We start from the raw sequence: 25170 nt of genomic DNA, 5'->3' as shown, positions 1-25170 counted from the left end.
CATGATCCAATAAGGCGCTTAATATTCTCCCTGGAACTATCAAGTTCTTCATATGAATATCCATAATTTTTTTCTCATAGACCATCATACGTTTTTAATTAATTTATTTTTTCGTCCATAATAAAGTGGTATCCAAGTTCTAACAGCATCAATTTTGGTTTTACTTTAATTTTGTTCTCCATGCAAAACACTGCTAATAAAGTATGATGTTTATATAATAAATTGACTTTTTTTTTTTAATACACATTTACTCGGAAATGTCTAGAACTCCGTATTTTTCGCAAACGTATTTTTTAGAATCATGTGATGGTCTACACATAAGTCTTTACCTCGATTGACATGTCATATCGTCTAAACTTAGGACCATTGATTTTTGTTTTCCATAAAATATGCTTCACTGTCATTAAAGGCTACTACCGGAACGCAGATATACAACTACCAAGTTTTGATTTGCTTGGGGAATTTTTTTTTTTTTTTTTTTTTTTTTTTTTTTTTTTTTTTTTTTTTTTTGCATATGTTTCTATTTTAGGTAAAGACCCAGACATTATGAGAGATGAAACAAGCAATTAAATCAACCTGACATAAGCTTGTTTATCAGCCTATAAATAAAGCTGGTTCACACACTTTCTTCCTCCCTTTTTTCTTTTCCTTTAACATACTTCTATCGAATGAAAGTAACCCATATTGTAAAAAGGTTAGTTAGTAATGACACTTCGGTTTCTTTCAAAAGACGCTAAAATGAAACAAGTTATTATTGCGGTATTGCGGCTGCGGCTAGTCTTTGCTATAGGAGGGCGACCTCCTAGGGCAGAGAGTTCATGAGTTTTGGAACTCACAAACCGTGAATGGCTGCGATTGCACTGTAGATGGCTGTGAATTTACTGGCTTGCTGGTCTTCCGGCCAGAATTCCTGTAAGTGGTATAAAAAAAATACGTTTGAAAAAAATACGGAGGTCTTGACATTTCCGTATTTCAGTGCCTCAACAAAATTGTTTCCTTTATTTGGTAAGAAAATGATAGAATGGTATTTCTGCTCAAGCGTTAATGATTATATTTATATATATATATATTTTTTTGTATAGGTGTGAAAAAGGCTCCCCGTCAAATAAACAATTGATGCTTTGTCTCTCTGAAAGCCAACGTAAACTCCTAGATGGTATTGGGTTTAGCTCCAAGGACAAAGTTGAGCGTGTAATGATGGAGTGCTCAGGGTATGTATGATAAAAATTCCGATACATAGATATCACACAAAGTCGGCGGTACTGTACTAACGGCTTTTCCTACTTACTCACACTTGTGTATACAGGGAAGAAGACGGAAATCACACCGAAGAAGATACCCTAAAATTAATGGAATACACTAGCAACTGTTTAAAGAACGAAATACATCAATACCAATATGCATCTTGGACAACATTTGGACGAAGATGCATATTTGCCATACAATGTATTGGGAATAAACTGACATTACTATCAACCAGTCGTATGGGAATTGGAAAATGGTGCTTTGTGGAGATACGGTCTGCAATTGTACCAAGGGACTGGGAAGACCGATACTACTTGAATCGTGTCATGGAATTGTTGATGAAATTAAAGGTAAGGTTATAATCAAGTCAAAGCTATTGGAATCAAATAGAAATTGCTGACAATATACATTATATACGGTGATGACATTTTAGGAAATGCTGCTTGAACAAGAAGAAGTAACTATGATTTTGAAGCGACTGTTGAGGATATCATAGACATAATAATAAAGTTAATTGTCACATCACATTAAGGATGGATAATAAATATAAAAGTTAATCATGAATCACACATCACCCCCGCTGGTTCTCATCCTACCGTTGAAGTCTGTACACAGGGCACAACCCTGTGGCGAGTAAATATTTATTCTGCAAAAAGTAATACAATCGAATGGGCCTGGACTATGGAATATTAATAGATCCTGAGCACAAATATTACTCTTGTCATTTGATATTATAACTGTTGATACCTCTGACTAATATTTGTATACTCAGTATGGAAGGGCTAAATTTAAAGACATGTTGATTATTTACTATCACCAGGTTGTTACATCATGATCCAATAAGGCGCTTAATATTCGAAATACAACTAAGAGGAGAGACTAACTACTACAGCTATTCTACACTGGTGTTTTCTAAAGACAGTCCGCAAAATAAGGGTAAATAATAATAATCTAGATGGGGTCGTGGAGATAATGATGAATTTGTGGTGCCAGGTATAAAAACTATGGGTATAATGTACATTGTCAACTGGACCATCTCAGTTAGCATCCGACTAGAAAAGGAGCCAAATTAGTGTAAGAGCACATTGTGGGATGTTCCTAGATGCCGTTATCCAATCCAAATCGACGAAAATGGCAGGCGTAGTTGACGACCTTGTTATTGGAATGGGGGCAGTGAAGATAGACACACACAAAAAAACAAAGATTAACTAGAATGAAGCATTTATTGGTATTGGTGATATTGTAAAAAGGGGTAAAACTATACTATGATAATGACAATGATTTACAAAAAAGAATAACAATTCTATTTTGGATCAATAGAATATGGCTACAATTTCTTTATTGCTTGGACTGATCAACTGACTGTCAATTGTCTTAGTGTTTGGCGATTGAGTCTTTGCGACGCAGCTGTGGGGCGTGGCCAATATTATTTTTATGAGAGAAAAAGATAATCTTTATTAATACTCTGTGAAACTAAAAATATAAAAATACAATTTGAACACCGATGCTCTCATGCAGCATCCTTCTTCACTCGCTTTAACCTTTTGGGTATGGTTGACCTAAATCTTCTTGCCGGCTTGGTCCATCGATTCCACCTCTGGATGAACAGTGGTACCGGCCCGACATGACCGCTTTGATTGTATCCTTGATATCTACAGGAGACTGTCCTGATAGTTGTTGCTTCAAAACCATAATTACTTCTTCTTGTTCAAGAAGCATTTCCTAAAATGTCATCACCGTATATAATGTATATTGTCAGCAATTTCTATTTGATTCCAATAAATTTGACTTGATTATAACCTTACCTTTAATTTCATTAACAATTCCATGACACGATTCAAATAGTATCGGTCTTCCCAGTCTCTTGGTACAATTGCAGACCGTATCTCCACAAAGCACCATTTTCCAATTCCCATACGACTGGTTGATAGCAATGTCAATTTATTCCCAATACATTGTATGGCAAATATGCGTCTTCGTCCAAATGTTGTCCAAGATGCATATTGGTATTGATGTATTTCGTTCTTCAAACAGTTGCTAGTGTATTCCATCAACTTCAGGGTATCTTCTTCGGTATGGTTTCCAGCTTCTTCCCTGTATACACAAGTGTGAGTAAGTAGGAAAAGGCGTTAGTACAGTACCGCCGACTTTGTGTGATATCTATGTATCGGAATTTTTATCATACATACCCTGAGCACTCCATCATTATACGCTCACCTTTGTCCTTGGGGCTAAACCCAATACCATCCAGGAGTTTACGCTGGGTTTCGGAGAGACAAAGCATCAATTGTTTATTTGATGGGGAGCCTTTTTCACACCTATACAAAAAAATATATATAAATATAATCATTAACGCTTGAGCAGAAATACCATTCTATCATTTTCTTACCAAATAAAGGAAACAATTTTGTTGAGGCACTGAAATACGGAAATGTCAAGACCTCCGTATTTTTTTCAAACGTATTTTTTTTATACCACTTACAGGAATTCTGGCCGGAAGACCAGCAAGCCAGTAAATTCACAGCCATCTACAGTGTACTCACAGCCATTCACGGTTTGTGAGTTCCAGAACTCATGAACTCTCTGCCCTAGGAGGTCGCCCTCCTATAGCAAAGACTAGCCGCAGCCGCAATACCGCAATAATAACTTGTTTCATTTTAGCGTCTTTTGAAAGAAACCGAAGTGTCATTACTAACTAACCTTTTTACAATATGGGTTACTTTCATTCGATAGAAGTATGTTAAAGGAAAAGAAAAAAGGGAGGAAGAAAGTGTGTGAACCAGCTTTATTTATAGGCTGATAAACAAGCTTATGTCAGGATGATTTAATTGCTTGTTTCATCTCTCATAATGTCTGGGTCTTTACTTAAAATAGAAACATATGCAAAAAAAAAAAAAAAAAAAAAAAAAACTCCCCAAGCAAATCAAAACTTGGTAATTGTCTATCTGCGTTCCAGTAGTAGCCTGTAATGACAGTGAAGCAGATTTTATGGAAAACAAAAATCAATGATCCTAAGTTTAGACGATATGACATGTCAATCGAGGTAAAGACTTATGTGTAGACCATCACATGATTCTAAAAAATACGTTTGCGAAAAATACGGAGTTCTAGACATTTCCGAGTAAATGTGTATTAAAAAAAAAAAGTCAATTTATTATATAAACATCATACTTTATTAGCAGTGTTTTGCATGGAGAACAAAATTAAAGTAAAACCAAAATTGATGCTGTTAGAACTTGGATACCACTTTATTATGGACGAAAAAATAAATTAATTAAAAACGTATGATGGTCTATGAGAAAAAAATTATGGATATTCATATGAAGAACTTGATAGTTCCAGGGAGAATATTAAGCGCCTTATTGGATCATGATGTAGTAATCTGGTTATAGTAAATAATCAACATGTCTTTTAAATTTAGCCCTTCCATACTGAGTATATAAATATTAGTCAGAGGGATCTACAGTTATAACATCAAATGACAAGAGTAATATTTGTGCTCAGGATCTATTAATATTCTATAGTCCAGGCCCATTCGATTGCATTACTTTTTGCAGAATAAATATGTACTCACCACAGGGTTGTGCCCTGTGTACAGACTTCAACGGTAGGATGAGAACAAGTGTGGGTAATGTGTGATTCATGATTAACTTTTATATTTATTATCCATCCTTAATGTGATATGACAATTGACTTTATTATTATATCTATAATATCCTCAACATAGATAACCACCAAGTTCTGACTTGCTTGGGAGGTTTTTGCAAGTGTTTCTATTTTGGGTAAAGACCCAGACATCACGAAAGATGAAACAAGCAATTAAATCATTCTGACATAAGCTCTTGTTTATCAGCCTATAAATAAAGCTGGTTCATACACTTTATTCTTCTTCTTTTCTTTTCCTTTAACATATTTCTTCTATCTTATGAAATTTACTGATAATGTAAAAAGGTTAGTTAGTAATGACACTTCGGTTTCTTTCAAAAGACGCTAAATCGAAAAAGATCTATTGCGGCTGCGGCTAGTCTTTGCTATAGGATGGCGACATCCTAGGCAGGGTTCTTGAGTTTTTCGAACTCACAGCCTGTGAATAACAGGTGCTACACTGTAAATGGCTGGGCTGATACTGGCCTGCTGGTCTTGGCCAGGATCTCTGTAAGTGGTATAAAAAAATACGTTTAAAAAAAATATAGAGAGGTCTAGACATTTCCCATTTACTCACACAGAACAAATACATCTGTAGGCTGTTCAGAATGACGGTACCTTTATTGATAATTTTAAAGAGTCAATCGGTACCGTAATTAGGATTGCTGCAATCAGGAAGCCTTCTTGATTCTACCGCCGGCAACGGTTTAATTTTTTTGAACCTCTACCGCCGGTAACGGTGTAAGCTTAGACCATTACCGGCCGGTTAACTTTTTGGTCGTTTAAGCTTTACCGGTACCACTGAAAATTTTTTCAGTGAGTTGCTTTGTTTTCGTGATGAAACAATCAAGCTTCTCCACAAAGCTAATGATATCAAGTTAGGTCATGCTTCTGTCAAAGGCTCTAAATATACCACTGGTCTGAAAGAAAAGAAAGACAAGAGTGTCAAGTCTAGCTGGACACGAGGAACTTGGGTTCCCCCAAGAAGAAAAGAATCGGTCCCTGCTCCCATACCAAACAATCTGATGTCCCTTTAAAATTATTATTTGTACCATTTTATTCACCCCCCTTCTAGTTGTATAATAAATATTGGATATATATCCCCTCCTCCTCAATTAACAAGTACTTTTCAATTCGGCCTTATAAGGAAAATTGTGTTTCAATCAATAAGTCAAGAAAGATTAAGTTTATTAATTCATAAAACGTAATTTGAAAAAATAAGAACGCTTGTTGGGATCTTGTAAACCCGCAAAAAAAAAACTGATCGTCCACTTTTCTCCCATTTAGATTTTTGGTGTCTATAAAATCCAGATACTATCAGCATCAGCTCTTACAAGATACAGACGAGCTCACATCAAAGTATCGATGTCTTAGCTACGAGAGTCAAGAGAGGGACGTGGAGGTCCCATAAATGAGATTCCGGCGGGCGTGCGTTAACGGCTCTGATAGTAGTAATATTACCTGCCTGAAAGAAAAAGGCTTAAATGGAAAGTTTTTTTTTTTACAGCAAAAAACTATTGATAATCAAGAACTTGTTCACGTCAAAAACTGTCAATCGATTACATAAATTGATTAAAGGATAGCTCTAGGCCGCCCAAAAACCACATATTTGAAAAAAGCGATAATTCGGTTACGTTAGTTTGAAACCTCTGACTGTTCACTGCACTATTTTAAGGTGATTATTGAGGATCTTAGTATGTAGAGAATCTTGGAACATCGTGAATATGGACTTGTATCAACTTCCCTGTTGACGATGATTACCCAATAAGGGTTTCCAACCTGGCAAGCGTGACTTTTTCTGCCAATATTATCAAAAGGGCTGCATAAATTGTTTTTTTTTTCAACTGAGACTTTCTTTGTTCCTTAATTTCCCATGTCTGTGGATTCGACTGATTACAGATACCTGAAATATACCAAAAGAAATGCCAGTGTAAATCACCCAAACTTTGATTCCGAGCTAGATTCCTCGTTTTCTTCCATAGAGCATGTACCTACAGCTCATAGCAGAACTAGATCAGTTGCCGCAAGTAAAAAAAAGAAAAAAGAAAAAAGAGAAGACATGATTGTAGATTAATTCTTTGAAATAGTTTCGAGGAATGGTAGGTCTTCCGCTAATGAGAGCCAAAAGGCCAAGTCATTTTTATCCGAGCCTGTGAGAAAAAAACCAATTATGCCGCTTACAGAACAAGTACTTGCGATTCATAATCGCACTATTGCACCTTATAGACCGCTTGAATATCCAGAAACTAATTTAGTGGAACAAAGTTTATTGGAAAGGGTGGACGAACGATGTAAAAATATAACACAAGAATTTGATGACAAAATCACGGTATAAATGGAAGCTATTAATATGAGTCAATAGTAAGGAGAAGACTTAATTAGTTTTTGTTACTAGAAATTAGAGACACAATTTGCAAAAGCAGAATTGGAGTTTAGCCAAACACGATGTGATATTGAAGAATTAAATGCGATGGAGAAAGAGTATTTAAACCAGGGTATTCAGACAGACTTAGTAGCAAAAGATATACAAGATGGAAATGCATGGAAACAAAAAGCAGAAGTATTGGAAGATTTTGTAGATCAAACACGAAAGATTATATGGGATACTTCTTTTATTCCTCTTAGTGCCGTATGCCGACAATTACCCACTGAACATGATGATGAGGATGATGAGGATATATGTGATTATCATCGCAAGAAAATAGAGAGGCTTAGATTAAAGTCAGAAAGGGAGAGACAATCATATTATAATGACGACAAAGCAACTTTACAGAGAATATCAAATTGGTCAAAAGCTTTGCAGCATCATTAATTTTTAATTCTCCTCTTTTCTCTCTTTTACCCAGTTTCAGTTTCAAATGAATAAAATTGACATTAACCCTGATCGTCCACTTTTGGTTGGACCCGAGACCCCCACAAAGCCTTTTCCCTTTTCTTTGCAAGGAACTGTTGTTAAAGGCTATGGCAGAGGCTCAAAGCAACTAGGCATTCCTACTGGTAATTTTATATAAATCCCACCCGAAAAGGAACTGACATTATTAAAGCAAACTTGTCCGATGAGGCGATTAGTGCTCTTGTTTCCGGGCTTGAGACTGGCGTCTATTATGGCTGGACACAGATTGGCGAAAGTAAAAGTCAAGTATACCCCATGGTGATGAGTTTGGGTTGGAATCCTTATTTCCAGAATGAAAAGAGATCAGCAGTAAGTGATTATTTTAAAAAAATTAAGCTTTATTTTTTATTCATTAAAAAATAGGAAGTCCATATAATTCATGAATTTCCCGAGGATTTCTATGATGCGCCTATTCGTGTATTAGTATTAGGGTTTATAAGACCGGAACAGAACTATCCTTCACTTGGTAAGGAAATTTGCATTTATATCATCATTATCTCTTTTGTATTTATATTGTTTTCTTTAAAGCTTCCTTGATTACAGACATCAAAACCGATGTAGAAGTAGCAAAGCACTCATTGAAAAGGAAAGCTTATATGGAGCAAAAGAATCACGCATTATTTTTTTAGAATACATAAACTAGGGTATACTAGTCTTACATATAATTTCAAATCTTTGCAAAAAAAAAAAAAAAAAAAAAAAAAAACCTATTGGTAGCGACTGTAATTTTTCAATATCGTATGCATTGGTATCAATACAGAACGAGGATATACCTAAATATGGATGCATCTGAAACTAGTGTATGTGTAAATGGGCTTTTTCTTTATATTGTCAAACAATGCCACCGTTATGGCTTATACTTTTAGCATTGCATGCACCGTGAAATATATTTGTGCTGCTAACTTAATAATAACGCCAGAGACTAAAGAAACAATCGCACTAGAATGCGAGAGAATAACTACTGGATAAATCATACGAGATCTTTTTTTAATAAGCGTACATGTAACATATTTAGGTAAAAGCAATCAAGAAACGTAGCTAGAAAGGCACAGTAAACACCATATTGGTTAGCTGAATGAATATACAGATAGCTACATGCTTTTTACATCCATCATCCAAACATATAGATACTTTTACTTTATAGATTCATTCTTTATTGTCTTTTTATTAATTTGGGGCTGCAATTATTTCAGTATACAGTAATATCTTTCAAAATGCACAGTCAATTAAGCAATAGACAAGTGAAAGAATCCCAAACCAATCGAGCGCGAATTGGCCAATTAAAAAATAATTAGGCGGTGTTGTGTTTCAATGTTTAAATGAAAATGAGTCTTCCTAAAAGAGGAAGGTGTGACATGGCGCCATGCTTGGACATCAGTCATTTGCAGAAAGACATTGATGTTGAGTCACCACTTCGAAATCCAGCTGTTGTTAATCCAAGACGGAAGACAGTAATATATATGAATTTTTAACCATTTGAGTTCAATAAATAAATCCCAATTTTTTATCATAAAAAAAAAGTGTATGTACATATTAAAGGGAATTTGTTTTTTTTAGGGTAGTCTATGCAGTGGTTAACTTTCTATAGGCAATGATATCTTGGATGGTAATCATTTTGATATTGTGCTTCTTTGCAAAAGCGAAACAGTCATCCCGTCTTGCCATATCACCTTCATCATCATCCTCTTTAATGATCTCACCAATACATGCAACAGGAGCGACACCGGCTAACTTGCAAAGATCGACACCAGCTTCAGTATGACCAAAACGTTCGAAGGTTCCGTTAGGCACGGAGCGAAGAGGCAAGATGTGACCGGGACGCATGAAATCCTCTGGCCTACTTGTGGGATCGGCCAATTTACGACAGGTCAAGGCACGATCGTGAGCTGAGATACCTGTGGTGGTGCCATGAGCATAATCACAAGATACGGTATATGCTGTTCTCATTAACTCTGTATTTCTTTCCACCATCAATGGCAACTGTAATTCATCTAAACGTTCGCCTGTGGTAGGAGCGCATATATATCCACTTTGTTTGTTAAAAAAAAAAAAAGAGAAGGTATTAGTCATCGTAAGATAAATATGGAAAAGAAACAAACCTGGAGTAACGAATCAAAAATGCCATTTGCTTTGTGGTAATTTTTTCTGCAGCAATAATCAAATCACCCTCGTTCTCGCGATCTTCATTATCCATGACGATGACAAACTTGTTGGCAGCTACATTACACTCTCCTCATTAGTGACCCCTCTTCTTTCTTCTTTCTTCCTTGTTAACTTACCAAAGTCTTCGAGTGCCTCCTTGACAGAATCAAATTCATACTTCATTGTGTTCGTTTTAGTCTCTACCATTTCGTTATGTGATAAAATAGTTCTTTATGGATAAGAAAAAAAAGAAGAAAAAATATAGATGCAGCTTTATTTCTAAACCAGTTGAGTTTTTTCGAGTTCCGGGGGTGGGGACTGGGAAACAAATTAATGTGTCAGCACAAAGATGCTTTCAAATGTGTGAACGTTTTTGAAAGTTCGGTTACATATTTTTCCGGCTGACATATGAATTTATAATCAAGATTCTAGAGAAATATGCAACTCACTCGATGTATGCAGTCTTCAGGGGAGGTAGAAAATAAAGCAAGTAATGCATCTGTAAAGTACCTTGCTTACCCTCATCTGTGAGGAAACCCTTCCACTTTTATTTAATTATAATAAACTAGTGGTGACACCATAGATACCTTAATTTAATCCCGATTTGAGGGTATGCTGATACTTTGATCTGTCTTTACGGCTTAGCTTTTTGACTTTATGTCAACCAATATAGAAGTCGTTTGTGTCACAAACATCTGAAGCCTTGTCGTTCATTTTTTTTCGATCTGCTGTGTAGTATCAGGTTTTTTACCAGCTTTTTTTTTTTTTTTTTTTTTTTTTTTTTTTTTTTTTTTTTTTTTTTTTTTTAGTGTTTACTTGATAAATGTTCGTGTCGCATTATAGAAATGATCTTGAGATACCAATAAGCTTTCCCAGCTACACGATAACGTGCTTTATTTCATTAGCCAATGATATTATTGTATTTTGTGAATCGAAAAAGCAGAATAGGAGTGCATAATATATTTTGCTACCCAAGAAGAGCGCAAATAATTTATCTTTCTTTTTCTTTTCGCTCTCTCTCAAAATACAAAATGTTAAAAGTGGTCCACTCAGTCACGCAAGAGACGAAGTGCTTTTCCATTGCTACAGTCGTACTTTTGTGCGTGTTTTATACGCGTATGACATCGGAAAAGAAGAGTGATATTCCTGTACCGGATTCAGCCTTTCCGTACATCGGTCACCTTCTTTCACTGGGAAGCTTGCCTTCAGAAACCATATCGAAATGGCATGAAAAGTATGGACCTATTATAAAAATGTATATGGGGGCTCAAACATGGATTTCAGTGGATGATCCTATACTAGCGCATAAGATATTTGTGACGCATGGTGTAGAAACTTCTTATAGACCGCATTCTACCTATGCCTATTATTATTATAGCGCGCAAGGAAAGTAAAGTAATACGTTTTTTGAGTGTAGAAAGGAGAGAGAAACTGATATAGGTAATTTTGACAGGGGTATTGGTTTTTCTCAACCAGGCGCAGGATGGAAAGAAGTCAGATCAGCAGGTAAACTGTTAAAACAAACTAGGTAAAATATGAACTAAAATAAAAAAATCCAGTTGTTTCTGTTATGGCGCCCAGACAAATCGAAAGATATACCGACATGATTCAGCAACAGGGCCAAGACTTAATTACACAACTAGAAGCGATTACGGAAAAGGAAGGAGAGGTAAATCCACTGAAGCATTTGGAACTTTATTCATTGAACGTAATTTTTTCCGCCTGCTTTGGTCGAGCATTTCGATCCGTTCAAGATCCTGAGTTCATTACATTGATTCAGTTGATCAATAAGAGTCTGGGATTTGCTGGGCTGCAAAACGACTTGCCAAATTTCTTACCTGCACTTTCTTTCATGGATCGCTTAACTGGCATACAAGGCAAGATGAAAAATTTCATTACTCAGCAAGTCAATCCTGCAGTCAAAAGGTTTATTCAGGAAGCAAAAAAGAGTGACAAACCCAATATAGTCAATTCGCTAAAAGAAAACGGATACACTTTTTCAGAGGAGGAAATGAACGTTTTAATGTGTAAAACTGATATATAATAACTGTGAAAATCACAATTCTTTACTGACTCGATATTTTAGTTGATTTGATTGGAGGAGGAACTGATACAATCGCTGTTACTTTATCGTGGAATATAGCTATCATGTGTAATTATCCTCAGGCCCAAAAACAGGTAACAGCAGAGATTGGCAAATTTATGGAAGAAAACGGTAGACTTCCTCAATTCAAAGACAGAGCTCAGATGCCGTATAGTATATCTGTTATTAAGGAATGTATGAGGTTCAAGCCTACCACGTCCTTTGGCATCCCTCACGCCGTGAAGAAAGATGGTAAGTAAAAATCATTCTATTTACTCATAAATTATTGACAAGTCTATGTAAAGTGATTGTAGATGGATATACTATCCCAAAAGATGCCACAGTTATTTCAAATATGGAAAGTATGCATAAAAACACCGGCATGTATTCAGATCCGGACATTTTCAAGCCAGAGAGATTCCTAAACCATACCAAAACAATGCAAGCAGCGGCTAATGGTAAACTTGAAGAAAGAGATCATTTTGTTTTTGGCTGGGGAAGGTTAGGCATAAGAAGGACAAAGATAAATCATGAGATAGCTCAACTTTTTCTTTTCTTAAATAGACGTGTTTGTCCAGCTATCCATATGGCAGAAGTGGAGGTTTTTTCGGCGTTTATTCGAATCTTTGCTCATTGTTCTGTGGAACCAAGTTCAGATGGGATGCCAGATATCGACCATGTGCAGAACATCGGTATAAACCTTTTGCCACGTCCATATAAGGTCAGGCTTGTTAAAAGAATGACAGGCATGGCACCTGTATGAGATTACGAAATAAAAGATAGAAATTGTTTTAAATTTATACACGTGGTTACATTTTTTTTTTAAAAAAAAAGGTACAATGTCGATCATTTCAACATGTCACGCAACGCGATAGTTACATCATTGCCAGGCAACAAAATGATCTTTGCTTTGAGCAGTAATGGGCTTTTAATTTTTTTTCAGGGCTGATTTGTGATTTGGTAGTAAGATATTTGTTCTGTTTACAACATAGCAGCTGGGGAGGAGATTAGGTTTAGATGAAGAATTTAACGCCCGGGCCCTCTCGATGGTATTACAAAGGGCTTTTGCATCGACAGGAGAGGTCTATAACTAGCGGGATGGAAAAAGTTCTTGCCAAAATCAGTCACGTAATTTTTTTGTGCCAAAAGTTTTCAACTGACTTTGTAAAAGGAGAGGGATCCCCAGTTGGTGGATAACCAAAATGTTTGCCTACGTCAATGAGCAGGCAAGTCACATCAAGACTTTCTATTTGAATGATTAACCCCATCCAATTGTCCTCAACCTTATAACAGTGAACAATAGGACGGGGGCAACGTTGTTCAACAGGAAATTAAACTCAGCCTGAAACAGTCTTTTTTTTTCTTACAAAGGTAGGAGACAAAAAAAGGCGAAAAAAAAACATTTTTTTTTTTTTTTGCTCTTTGTCTCTATTATTATTTAATTATTTAAACCCTAACCCTTTTATTATTTACATACAACAAAAAATAAAGCCCAAAACACAGTCCAATAATATTCAAGAAAAAATACAAGAGGGAAAAAATATAAAGGAATTAGAGACGAGAGAGCCTAAAAACAATGCCAGAATGGACGACTCATCACCACCCACACCAGAATTACCGGAACGTAAGAACCGACTATCTTCTAACAGTGGAATCAAGCGAAACAAAGTGAGTCGGGCATGTGACGAATGTCGAAAAAGAAAGGTACCTTAAAAAAAAGGTTGGGTTGCATATTTAAACAATACTGCTTGTATCAACTCGCCAAGTTTCACTGAGCACACAATTATATTAAACTCAGATTTTTATTTTTTTTTTATTTTGTAGGTACGTTGCGATGGAGCTCAGCCTTGTGCAAGATGTCAAAAGTCTTCTACAGAATGTATCTTTTCAAATGTCACACCAAAAAGAGGCCCACCCAAACAATATTTAGAACCATTTGAAAGCAGATTAAAGACTATCGATAACGTACTACAAGTGCTTGAACTCTCTTTAGATGATATAAAAACAACACAATTAAATAACGATTGGGAAACAAAAGGTACAGCTTAATCTTTACATATCTTGACAGCAAAAACTCATGCTTAACCTGATAGATCCCATGATTGAAATAAATACACAACTTGATGTCACAACAATTGGACATGCTTTATATATACCTGATTATCCTGCTCGCGTAGATCGTATCGAACAACAGACGGACATACAAAATTTACATACTGAACCACCACAGCCACATATGATGTCTACTATTATGGTCGCTCCCAGAATGGATTTAATCCAATCCTATCTGGATCATGTACATCCATCCTTACCGTTTATTCAGCAATCATCATTAAACCAACCTCAATTATCCACTCTATTACTAAATGCTATTTATGCTGTCTCTTCACGATTTATCAATTCATCGGCTGCTCAAAATAATGATCCCCCGGGCTGGCCCTACTATAAAAAGGCACTTAGTCTAATTGATTCGTATGCTGATGCCCCTCGATTATCTACCGTACAAGCACTCGTTTTATTAGCAAAATATCATGAACACATTCAAAGACCTGGTTTCTTCTGGAGAACAAAATTCTTTATACAGCTGGCTGTCAAGATGTCGAGTGATTTAGGCCTTTGGAAAGAACCAACACCAAGTACGCGATCAAACTGTGCTCTTGAATACGAAATGAGGGCAAGAACGTTTTGGGCTCTCTATATATATGAAGTTTTAATGAGGTAAATTTTTTGATCCACAATGTTTAAAAACAAATTCCAGAAATAATAAAAATAAAGCCCCGCATTAGCACTGAACAAGGATTACAGCTGCAGTTTTGTCAAGAAGAGTGCACGGTCAAATACCCGCACGTCCTTTCCGATGAATCAAATAATGATTCCAAAGCCGTTTCGGATTTTCATTGGCTGTCCAAGGTGATACACAAGCAGGCGGCTGTACTTGAATTTATGCGTTGGAGACATGACTCTGCCAACGAATTGACCGATGAGCAAGAGAAATTCTCGATCCTGGAAAACGATTTATTGGAGTTGGGTGCGCGTTTGCCCCAAATGACAGAAGAGAGTAGCGTGCATTCTTATTTTGTGCACTTGATATATCACTCAGTCATCATTTTGCTCTATCGACCTTATGCACTCTCGGATGAGTACCAAGAACCAACGTACATTTCACACTGTTTCTCATCGGCTTCAACAATAACTCAGATTGTGGATCATAGTTTAAAGAAGGAAGGTTCAGATGCATTTTATCCTGTCACGCGTGGCAATCAACAGATCATTTACTGTCTTACTGCTGCTCTCACCATTCAAAGGTCGCTTCGAAATATGTACTCGTACCAGTCCTCCGATATGGCAGGCGAAATGTATGATCGAACATGGACACTGTTACAAATACTGATACCCAAATCACCCGTCACCGAATTGGAAACGAGTCATCAAGACGTGCCACCATCCATGTGGGTTGATAAAGCTCCTGATTATTCAATGCTTTCACCTTCAAATACGTCTTCTACTCGATCTTCGCCTGTTATTCCTACTCTCAAATCACCCCACAGTCCAAGTTTGCCAACACCCACTGTTCGAAAAAGGCATTCAAGAGCCTCACTTCAATTTCCTACCACAGATCTTAATTATGTTATGCAATCTAGTAGCTCTTATGTCCCTGAGCTTATCAATCATCGTATGCGACCTGCAACAAACAGGTCACCCTATGCCAGCAACCGGTTGTCTGCCCCCGCTTTGGGTTCATTGTATCAACAATCCCCTTATTTTCACCAATCACAGCAACAGCAACAGCAACAACAACAACAACAGCAACAGCAACAGCAGCAACAACAACAACAACAACAACAGCAACAGCAACAACAACAACAACAACAACAACAACAACAACAACAACAACAGCAGCAGCAGCAGCAGCAACAACAACAACAACAACAACAACAACAACAACAACAACAACAACAACAACAACAACAACAACAACAACAACAACAACAACAACAACAACAACAACAACAACAACAGCAGCAGCAGCAACAACAACAACAGCAACAGCAACAACAGCGCCAAAGAATGTCGAGCTATTCACAACCATCCTCGCCAACTACAAGTCAGTTTGGAGGCGAATATAGCGGGATGAACAGTAATGGGGGAGGTGGTAATACAATGGCGCCGACGTTTCCAGCAACGCCACTACGATCGACGTCAATATCGCGAAAGACAGGAATACTACGGAGTTCATCTTCAGTGGGAGAATTTGTGGTGCCATCGCAGCAACGTACACGTACGGCGAGACCTTATATCAATTTACGCCGGCATACACTGACGAACTCTACACCGCCGGATCTTTCGAATGTGATCATGGCGAATACGTCTCCGTCTTCGACATCGACTCCATCTTCTGGGGTTATACCACCTTCTCCTCGTAACTTGCATGCAATAGCGGTTCAAAATAACCGGTTTTCAGCGCCTGTAATGAGCAACAATACCCAGTTACCTTATATGATACCAATCACCCAACAACAACAACAATATCACCAACAAAATATGATGCTGGATCCTTCTTTCCCAATGGATCCAGTCATACCTGATTCTCCCAATGAATCCATGATGGGATTATTATTAAATCCTTGGGATTTTTCTCAACATCCGTAAGCAAAGGAAATATCGTTAAACATAAAAAGAAAAAAAAAAGAAAAAAAATTGTTCCTCATTCTATATATCAAAAAAATTAAGTACCCTTCTCCCAACTATACACACCCCTAAACAATAGAAATTAAAAAAAAAAATGTTATGCTTATTACCAACTACAAATTGATCATTACTGTTATTGTTTTGTTTGTGTCAGATAGTTTTTGTTTTTGTTTTGTATTCTCAACTGTAATTGTCATAAAATGACGTTAGTAACCAATAAGCCTTGTTTTTTTCGTAGTTGCCAATCGGCTGTAAATAGCTTGATAGTTGCGGTTGCTTTGTGTGTACAAAAAAAACAAGCTTTTACAAAATTAGAGCCATCGTGTTAAAAGATCAATGAGTAAATTTGTGCTGTAAATTACTCACCTAAATAGACCAAACCCGAATATCAAAGAAGATTGGAAATCATAATAGTAACCTGGCTTTCATCCATTGATATGCTTTATTATCAGCATATAGTTGCTGTTGTTGCGTAACAGGTTTTGTTTAAACCAGCCTCTTCTTCTTTGAGACTGATGGTACAAACCAACGAGAGCTTTTCTTTTCCTAAAATGTAGATTTTACGTTTTAAAGCAATATTGACAATCTCGTTGAAATTTTTATTCAAATTTTAATATTTGTAACCATCACACATGCTTTCCAAATAACCCACGTTCAAATTTTGACGCATTTTGGTTAGAGCTGCTAAGACCACAACAGATACAAGAACATAAACCACCCATTGAAATTATACACAGATGAGAAATTAAAGATAATTGTTCTGCCAACGACCTTGTATACATATAAATGGGTGCTCATTATTGTGACAAAAAACATGGAATAAGAATGAGCAAATTTAAATATAATAGGTACTGTCGCCAAAGACGATGTATTTATTGATATTACAATTAGTGGATCCTTTCAATGGTAAGTATTTCGTTAAATTTAGATATGTGTTCAAATATCAAATATTTTTTCGCTTTATTATATTCACAATGTCACAGAAGTCCTCCTTTTATTACACAGCCGCGCACTCGGTGGTAAAAGGTGGTAAAAAAGTACCAACTTAGACCACCTGCGGTGGTAAAAACCCTTGATTTTTTATCCCAGATGTGGTACAGGTGGTACGATTTCACCACCTCTGGTGGTAAAAAAAACAAATTTATACCACCAGAGGTGGTGCGTTTTATCCACCAGTGGTATCATTATACCACTTTAAATGGTTCAAACACTCCAACAGTTGTATCTTTTTACCACTTTAAACTGATGTATTGTTCCGTCTGTTGCATGTTTTTACCACTTTACATTGATATATTGTTCCGTCTGTTGTTTGTTTTTACCACTTTAAAATGTCTTTTTGTTCATTCCGTTGCACTTTTATTACTTTAAAGCATTACATAATCGAAAAAAAATTTACGTATAAATACACAAAAACTGTGAAAAAATGGGGGTATAGAAAACGTTTTTATTGGTATTTATTTTGTATTTTCACTTCGAAGCTACTGAACTTGCATCCATATTATCACCAGAAAAAAATTAAATGGAAATATTAATTAACTTACTATCAACAAGATATAACGGCAAGAAAAAGTCTTTCAATAAACATCATAAAGAGCCAAGGGATCATAAGGTATAACAGCATATAAGACTAAGAAAAAAGTTGGACTTCCTTGAGAAATACAACATAAAATAAAAAAATGTAGCCTAAAATAAAAATAAATCGCCCTAAAATTAGAAAATACAGACTAAAATAAAAAAAAATGCAGGCTAAAAAAATTTTCTATAGCCTAAAAAACATTTCATCAGCCTGGAAGAAGCTTGTCTACATATTGAAGCCTTTAATATCAGCACAGAAAAAGCTCTGAATCTATACAACACAGTTAAAAAACGTAATGAAGATGTAATGTTATCTAGTGCCTTCACCATATGTCACAAAGCGAATATACAAACTTTCTACGAAACTTATAAGCCAGGAATAGGATGAATATTTATATATGCTATATTACTACCTTTTCTTATTGTTTAGTCTTTTCTACAACCTGCGAGATTGTAATCATATCATATATTACAAAACTTAGGTTGTGCAAATAAGAATTTACGAAGAGAAAGAAAGAGAAAGAGAAAAAAAAAAAAAAAAAAAAAAAGTAAGTTTATTAATCCATTAGATTATTCAAAGTGCGAATTCTTTGAAATTTTTAGTAGTTATCTTCTGGCTATTTTTCTTCTAGAGCGGTGGATACGGTCATCTTCTAAAGTCTGTTCAAGCTCTTCTACGCCAGTATTCTCATCGCCGTGCAGAGGACTATTCCGTTCTTCCTCTAGTTCAGCAATAGAGGGAATAGTCTCTTCGTCATCCGACAAAGATCCTGATTCCCGGGTTGACACGTTCTACAGAAAACGCATTAGAAACATAATAATAAATAAGTGTGATTGTTTAGTCATTGTATTACCCTTTTTCCCAGTCTGTTGTGAGCTACACTTGCCAACAACCTTTCTGCTCCCCCCAGTAGTTCTGGCATCTATCCAAGTCTGTTTTACCTTTCTTGGCTAATCGTTCCAACATGATGATGTATTTCATCTTGATATCACGGGAAAGCTTACCCCAGGTGCAATTTATCATCACAGAATTCTGAGATACCTCGATTTTTAACTCTCCCAAACAGGTTTTGGCATAATCTCTCAAAATATGAAGGAAAAAAAAAATAGAAAATGCAAGTTCGTGGTGGTACATTTTTACCACCGGTGGTACAATTTCACGTCTGGAAGTTCAAAAAATCAACCGGTGGTACATTTTTACCACCTAGTGCGCCGCTGTGTTAAATATATATTGAATCACATGTACTAATACTATCTAGCGTTCCAATATCGTGCAATACTTGAAGCCGATTGAGAAACGCCGCTTGATGTAGAGCTTCCACTTGAACTGCAACAACCACCCATAGTAATAACGAAGAGTAAAAAACAATGGATTACCTTTTTTTATATACATATAAGTGAGTGATATTCTGTAAGTGTGGCTCATTGTTATAAGATTGACTACTGATTACAAAATCAGGTTCAAAAGTTGAATTACTTAGCTTCAGGGCGTTCAATTATAACCATTATGTTTCTTGTCGTATAGATCAAGATTCCTGTCGTTAATTCTATCCAAATAGTTGCTAACTCCTCCCCCCCCCCCTCCTCCTCGCCATACTTTACAAAATTGTATCAGTGATTGGAAATAAGGGCTTTTCAATTGAAGATAACATACATTCCATACTACTATAATACCCAATTGTTGTTTTTATACATGTAGAACATCCTATATTGTTGCTAGACGACTGTGTTAGTGTTTATCAAACAGCTTGCTTACCTTATTATCTTAACACAACGCAGCAACAGTGACAAATATAATAATCCTTTTGGATTGAACAAAAGAAATACTTTTATCGACCGAACTATTATTTATTTACCTAAGTTGTAATTGAATTCAAACGCTTAACGTAGGTAGTACAAGCATGAACGTTCATCCAGTGATTTAAAAGAACGTTTGCATTAGTCGCTTTTTATACAAGACATTAAAATTCATTGTACAGCAAAAAAACAGTCATTACAATGAGAACAGATTAAGGTTCTTCGGTATGGAAAAGATTAACAATAAAAAAAAATTCTATGGAGCGGGGGTTCCAGAATTAAATGAGCCATATTAACTTCATATATCGTCGAAAAGGTTCAATTGCTTGTTAGACTCGCCACAAGAACAATGACTATATGTTACTGTGTTTAAAGGCAGTTAAGTTAGTGATAAATATTATTGTATTGCCTTTACAAGTGTATAATCCGATTGTAGTAAAAGTGGGAATTTTATTATGTGGCTTTACGTGTAAAAGTAAAAGCAGTAAAACATATTAATAGGCAAGCAATCTGTCTCCACAAATATACATAAGGTTTTCTCCGTCTGACAATGCCTTCCATGCGGAATCAAATTTTCCAATTGATATTTCCATATATTTTTTTTTACAGCCGCATCTAAGAAAAGGGTTTTTAATTGTTGTTAATTATTTGACTGAATACTTACGAAATGTTATTGATGGGCAAAAACGGATCTTGAATAGTAATAGACATACTGGAGTTTCGGTAAGACGTTCTGCCTGCTTGAGCAATAGAGACTCCTCCTGTTATGTTTTTTACATCAGCATAGTACCGAAAAAATGCAATCAAGAGCGTTCCTAAATTATCACTGTTATGGCTAGTCCATGTAGTTTTATTTTCCAATACAGTGTTCAAATCTTCATTGCCGCTCTTAATTATTACACATGTGTGATATAAAAACCGCATTTCCTTGATAATGTTGTCATATTTTGTTGTAGCTACAAACTGTTTGTTTTTGTTGTACAAACAATCCTTAAAGTTACAAGTACTGTTTTTCGGTAGCTCTTGAAGACAGGGAATAACTGGTTTATCCAACCCATTCATCAAAAAGTTTAATACCAAGATGGTCAGTGAATAAGTGCCTAAAAACGGATCTCTATCCTCCACTAATTAAAAGTTAATAGGGACGGCTCCATTTGATTTTTGATTTTTTTACAAGAACTTTTTACCTCTTTTGATTAATTGCGATCGGCAGAAATAAAAGACGACACATATCAACGGTCTAATCCTTTCATCCAATTCAAGATATGTTTCAATCAACTTTTCTCTTTCATAAAGCATGCGATTATCAATTCCAATTTGACAGTTGTACCCGGACAATGAGTCTGTAAATAAAAAAACATCTTTACGGTCACGACGTTCGATATCAACCATTCCGATATTTTGCAAGCACTCGATAAAGTTGTCCATATCATTCAAGCAATCATAGCGCTTTTTGAATTTGTCGAATTTTTTTTCGTCTTTGGTAGAACAGCTAGGAATTATGATACCCAAGTTCAAAATGTCTTCAGGAAAAGCTAATTCAGTATAACAAGATCTAGATTGATAAATAGTACTTGTTAGCAAGTCAAATTCAAGCGTTAAATTTTTTATATCACCTAATCATTTGAACAGATATATCCAATTGAGGAAATGCCGACTGAACAGCTGTGTTTACTTTCTCTTTGATAGCTCTTTTCTTCTTGTACACATCTTCTTTGGAAAGATAAACTTTCTAATCATATGTCAGAATCTGTCTTATTACCACTTTTTGTTGATTTACCTTGTAACAGTCTATCATTTCTTTTGTGAGTGATTCTACTGGATTCTTCAGATACATAATTATCAATTGAGTATCACATGTTTCGTGTGTCTTCAAAGTCAAAAAACTATTATTCAATCGGCGCAAGTCTTTATCATATTGGGCGATAGTCATGACTTCGTATACCCACCGCTTTGAGCTCTCATACACCTCTTCTGAAATCAAAAAGTCCAATAACGTAGATTCTTGAGATTTCATAACTTCATACTCTTCAGGTACAATTTTTTTTAAATGACTATCGAGATGTTCAAGAAGTACCACACTTGCTTGTTTCGTACCAAAATCAAATTCAGCAACATTATTTTCGATTGTGTAAATGTTTATATTCGTTAAAAGCTTCTGAACTATTTCTATTTTCATATTTTATGGAGGAAAACAAAGAAAGCAAGATTAAAAGAGAATATAATTATTTAAACTGGATATGTTCGGCCGTTCTATCTCAACCAGTTATTGGCAATAAATATGATACAACTATATTCAATATTATGTATAAGCTTATGTTACAAGATAAAAGCAGGATTTACAAAATAAAATTATTATTGCTTGAGATTTAAAATTGATATAGAAATATTTATCGATTTTGTGATTAATGGTAATATCGTAGCAAGAGTGCGCACTTTATTCCGTATGTAGCATTTTGAACAAAAGATATAGTTATTACCCCAAAAATAACTTTAAATTCATAATTTACTCCCATAAATACTTATATTGAAGGCCTTTTCCGCTCGTCAAAGCCTTCCATGCCGAATCAAACTTCTAAATTAGTTTTCCTGGCCTTTTTGTTACAACTGTATCTATAAAACCGGTTAATTATTGCTAATAATAACTTAACATGAATACTTACGATATGTTATTGACTAGTAAATAAAAACGGAAAATCGGGAGCTCCTTTTCTAGGTACCTTCCCGGATGATAATAATTTTTGGCAATGAGAATTTCTGGACTTTTATAATACCAGAAAAAGCAACCAAGAGTATTCCTATTGTGTAAAATCTTTTTGGGAGGGATCCAAAGTACTAATGGTTTTTGATTATAAAAGCGATAGTTTTTTTAAATTTGCATGTATTAACTCCAGAAAAATAGATACATCTGCTAAATAAAACTTCTTTAAAAGTTTTTATCCTGTTTCAATATTTGAGTCAATTGATCTAATTAAACTGGATAGAAACAGGATTATCTTAAGTGCTTTTGTTGCGTGGTACTCCGGATACAAGAAGTCCGCTATTAAGTACAACTGAAAAAAAGTAGGCTCATTTTTTGGTGTGTCAAAATGTCCCATATTCTGGAAATAAGATATAATCGGGATATCTAAAACATTTGTTAGTAATCTAATGTCGATATAATTAAATAACATGTGCTTAAATATTAATGATTAGACTCTAATAGAGAGTAAAAGTTAACGGCTGAATGTGAAAAAGATAGTTTACGTTACGATGATAGATTGTGTAATAATAATCAGATGATTTGTGGTCTTTGTTTTTAAGCCAGAAATGGGTGCGCGTACTATGTTTGGAATATATTTTTATTTCACAACAGAATTTTATTAAAAATTGTTTGTCCAGAAAGTTAATATGTTTCACATTTCACATATATCTTGGAAAGAACCTCCTTTTCTCAAAAGATGTGCCGCCGAAGAAAATATTTCCACTACATTATCCAATCCATGGTACTTGATATTACGTCTAAACCAGCCTAAACATTAGCTTAAATAAATAAACATTCAATTGATACTACTAACGCAATATTTTTCTTGGTAAAAAAGGGATCTTGAATCCCCACATAGTATTGTCTCCAATCTTTTTCGACAGCATTTACAAGATCGCCATCATCACAGATAATTGAGATTCTTTTGAAGTTTTTCTTGACTGAAAAGTAATCCAAAAAATCAATGAACAATGAACCTAGGTTATCGTTATTATCACTATACCACGGAGTATAATGGTTATCACCATCAGTATCATCAGAGTCAAAAGTACTGTAAACGTTTGTTTTTCTATTTTCTACGCGAACGCAATCATGAAAGCGGACTTGAATATTTTCAATTTTGTTGTCAAAGAATGATGGTACAAGACCGTGGTTTCGGTTATAAAAACATTCTGGAGAGCTACAGTCACTGTAAAGATCCTGGAGACTTGGAATAACGGGTCTATCTAACTTACACATAAGAAAATGCAGAACCATAATGATATATGAATATGTGCTTAATTGTCCCATACGTAAAGCTTAACTATAATATTAGTATCATCACACCCTTTTTCAAAATCTGATATTTACACTTGTTAATGTTTTGAGACCGTGTAAAATACAATATAGCCGAAATCAAAGGCCTAACTCGTTTGTCAAGTTTTAGATATTCAGCAATAAGATGATCTCTTTCAAACACCAGACCAGTATCAACACCGACTGCACAATTTAATCTGGATGCAGGATCTACGAATTTACATATTTTTGCCAGCGGAATTGGGAAAGGAGCTACCATACCCATCTCTCTAAGACTTTGGGCCAGGAAATGCACATCATATACACTTTCTGTCCAGTTGCTAGAGTTATATAAATATGCATCTGCGGTGACCATATTTTTTGGAATTCGAATACCTAGATTGACATCACTTTCAGCCATAGCTAACTGCGTATGAGAGGATCTTTTTTAAAAATTAGAGCACAGACATCGATGTAAATGAAAAAGTCAGTTTTATCACTTTACCCGATCAATTCAACTGTTGCTTGAGTACCAGAAAACACTTCTTGAACCATAGCATTCACTCTATCCCTGATATCGTTTCGGATTAAATAAGATCTTAAAGGTAAGAAATGTTGCTAAAAATTAAAAAAGGGGAGTCAACTTAATTGCATAAACACCTGTAGATACTATATGTTTTACTTCACAACATAAGGCAATCTGGTCACTTAGAGACTCGGTGATCAAATAGTATTCTTTTATCGGTCCATGTATCTTTTTTAAATTATCCAACAGATAAATTACAAATAAGTTGCTTCCTTGATGGAGGTCACGTTTCAATTCTGTAAAGTAGCCAGTGTTGAATCTTTTATCGTTCTTGTATCTTTGAAGCGTCATCACCTCATACTTCAACCGATTGTTCCATTCTTCTCGGACAACTTGTCGGCCCTTTTCCATAAGAAAGGAGTAGAGGTTACTGTAATTTCGTTCCAAAATTTCAAATGCTGTTGGCATACTAAACTTTAGGTGTCTTTCTATATGAACAAATTGAACAACTTTTGCTGCATTTTTTTTACTCTCCTCAGTTTGGGCAATATTGTTGT

At 35.4% G+C, this 25170-nt stretch overlaps 9 protein-coding genes across 9 annotated transcripts; 5 read left to right on the top strand and 4 right to left on the bottom strand.

Annotated features, from left to right (window-relative positions):
* The first annotated feature begins 780 nt into the window (after window positions 1-780).
* EV154DRAFT_515725 (uncharacterized protein) lies at window positions 781-1766 on the top strand. The gene is made up of 5 exons (XM_051602296.1): window positions 781-912; window positions 977-1005; window positions 1083-1211; window positions 1307-1595; window positions 1679-1766. Exons 3-5 carry the CDS (start codon window positions 1117-1119, stop codon window positions 1739-1741), a joined length of 447 nt encoding a protein of 148 aa, XP_051455488.1. The 5' UTR covers window positions 781-912; window positions 977-1005; window positions 1083-1116; the 3' UTR covers window positions 1742-1766.
* Window positions 1767-2711: 945 nt separating this feature from the next.
* EV154DRAFT_515723 (uncharacterized protein) lies at window positions 2712-3885 on the bottom strand. Its single transcript, XM_051602295.1, has 5 exons — window positions 3728-3885; window positions 3635-3663; window positions 3435-3563; window positions 3051-3339; window positions 2712-2967 (listed from the first exon to the last, which is right to left on the bottom strand). Exons 3-5 carry the CDS (start codon window positions 3527-3529, stop codon window positions 2782-2784), a joined length of 570 nt encoding a protein of 189 aa, XP_051455487.1. The 5' UTR covers window positions 3530-3563; window positions 3635-3663; window positions 3728-3885; the 3' UTR covers window positions 2712-2781.
* A 3271-nt stretch (window positions 3886-7156) lies between these two features.
* Window positions 7157-7423, top strand: EV154DRAFT_394214 (uncharacterized protein; the record flags this gene model as incomplete). The annotated part of the gene is made up of 2 exons (XM_051595157.1): window positions 7157-7219; window positions 7286-7423. Coding segments are annotated over 2 exons (201 nt in total), but the record flags the coding sequence as incomplete, so codon positions are not given.
* A 325-nt stretch (window positions 7424-7748) lies between these two features.
* On the top strand, window positions 7749-8412 carry EV154DRAFT_565719 (uncharacterized protein; the record flags this gene model as incomplete). The annotated part of the gene is made up of 4 exons (XM_051605911.1): window positions 7749-7887; window positions 7935-8092; window positions 8147-8249; window positions 8312-8412. The coding sequence occupies 4 exons, from the start codon at window positions 7749-7751 to the stop codon at window positions 8410-8412; spliced, it is 501 nt and encodes a 166-aa protein (XP_051455485.1).
* A 536-nt stretch (window positions 8413-8948) lies between these two features.
* Window positions 8949-10234, bottom strand: EV154DRAFT_515710 (3,4-dihydroxy-2-butanone 4-phosphate synthase). The gene is made up of 3 exons (XM_051602294.1): window positions 10063-10234; window positions 9883-10000; window positions 8949-9812 (listed from the first exon to the last, which is right to left on the bottom strand). Exons 1-3 carry the CDS (start codon window positions 10130-10132, stop codon window positions 9347-9349), a joined length of 654 nt encoding a protein of 217 aa, XP_051455484.1. The 5' UTR covers window positions 10133-10234; the 3' UTR covers window positions 8949-9346.
* A 702-nt stretch (window positions 10235-10936) lies between these two features.
* On the top strand, window positions 10937-12771 carry EV154DRAFT_467871 (cytochrome P450; the record flags this gene model as incomplete). Its single annotated transcript, XM_051597781.1, has 6 exons — window positions 10937-11315; window positions 11379-11431; window positions 11485-11952; window positions 12012-12260; window positions 12314-12509; window positions 12573-12771. The coding sequence occupies exons 1-6, from the start codon at window positions 10957-10959 to the stop codon at window positions 12769-12771; spliced, it is 1524 nt and encodes a 507-aa protein (XP_051455483.1). The 5' UTR covers window positions 10937-10956.
* Window positions 12772-13432: 661 nt separating this feature from the next.
* On the top strand, window positions 13433-16822 carry EV154DRAFT_467870 (fungal-specific transcription factor domain-containing protein). Its single transcript, XM_051597780.1, has 5 exons — window positions 13433-13712; window positions 13833-14046; window positions 14102-14726; window positions 14795-15821; window positions 16059-16822. The coding sequence occupies exons 1-5, from the start codon at window positions 13593-13595 to the stop codon at window positions 16656-16658; spliced, it is 2586 nt and encodes an 861-aa protein (XP_051455482.1). The 5' UTR covers window positions 13433-13592; the 3' UTR covers window positions 16659-16822.
* A 2056-nt stretch (window positions 16823-18878) lies between these two features.
* Window positions 18879-22248, bottom strand: EV154DRAFT_565716 (uncharacterized protein; the record flags this gene model as incomplete). The annotated part of the gene is made up of 8 exons (XM_051605910.1): window positions 18879-19064; window positions 19127-19149; window positions 19215-19354; window positions 20734-21193; window positions 21257-21685; window positions 21745-21801; window positions 21850-21894; window positions 21957-22248. 8 exons carry the CDS (start codon window positions 22246-22248, stop codon window positions 18879-18881), a joined length of 1632 nt encoding a protein of 543 aa, XP_051455481.1.
* A 1216-nt stretch (window positions 22249-23464) lies between these two features.
* EV154DRAFT_424578 (uncharacterized protein) lies at window positions 23465-24373 on the bottom strand (the record flags this gene model as incomplete). Its single annotated transcript, XM_051596199.1, has 3 exons — window positions 23465-23570; window positions 23627-24110; window positions 24277-24373. The coding sequence occupies 3 exons, from the start codon at window positions 24371-24373 to the stop codon at window positions 23465-23467; spliced, it is 687 nt and encodes a 228-aa protein (XP_051455480.1).
* Between the last annotated feature and the right edge of the window lie 797 nt (window positions 24374-25170).

The sequence above is a fragment of the Mucor mucedo genome, assembly GCF_025094135.1.
Source record: "Mucor mucedo strain NRRL 3635 chromosome Unknown EV154scaffold_75, whole genome shotgun sequence".
Classification (NCBI taxonomy): domain Eukaryota; kingdom Fungi; phylum Mucoromycota; class Mucoromycetes; order Mucorales; family Mucoraceae; genus Mucor; species Mucor mucedo.
Note: the sequence above shows the minus strand (reverse complement) of the source record. Positions and strands in the feature narration are given on the sequence as shown.

Coding starts and splice junctions, on each gene's coding strand:
- EV154DRAFT_515725 (XM_051602296.1), top strand. CDS start 1,117: ATGCTTTGTCTCTCTGAAAGCCAACGTAAACTCCTAGATGGTATTGGG. Junction 1,212..1,306: donor GTAATGATGGAGTGCTCAGG/GTATGTATGATA, acceptor TTGTGTATACAG/GGAAGAAGACGGAAATCACA. Junction 1,596..1,678: donor AATTGTTGATGAAATTAAAG/GTAAGGTTATAA, acceptor ATGACATTTTAG/GAAATGCTGCTTGAACAAGA.
- EV154DRAFT_515723 (XM_051602295.1), bottom strand. CDS start 3,529: ATGCTTTGTCTCTCCGAAACCCAGCGTAAACTCCTGGATGGTATTGGG. Junction 3,340..3,434: donor ATAATGATGGAGTGCTCAGG/GTATGTATGATA, acceptor TTGTGTATACAG/GGAAGAAGCTGGAAACCATA. Junction 2,968..3,050: donor AATTGTTAATGAAATTAAAG/GTAAGGTTATAA, acceptor ATGACATTTTAG/GAAATGCTTCTTGAACAAGA.
- EV154DRAFT_467870 (XM_051597780.1), top strand. CDS start 13,593: ATGGACGACTCATCACCACCCACACCAGAATTACCGGAACGTAAGAAC. Junction 13,713..13,832: donor ACGAATGTCGAAAAAGAAAG/GTACCTTAAAAA, acceptor TTTATTTTGTAG/GTACGTTGCGATGGAGCTCA. Junction 14,727..14,794: donor ATATATGAAGTTTTAATGAG/GTAAATTTTTTG, acceptor GCCCCGCATTAG/CACTGAACAAGGATTACAGC.
- EV154DRAFT_515710 (XM_051602294.1), bottom strand. CDS start 10,132: ATGGTAGAGACTAAAACGAACACAATGAAGTATGAATTTGATTCTGTC. Junction 10,001..10,062: donor GGAGGCACTCGAAGACTTTG/GTAAGTTAACAA, acceptor AGTGTAATGTAG/CTGCCAACAAGTTTGTCATC. Junction 9,813..9,882: donor TTTTTGATTCGTTACTCCAG/GTTTGTTTCTTT, acceptor TAACAAACAAAG/TGGATATATATGCGCTCCTA.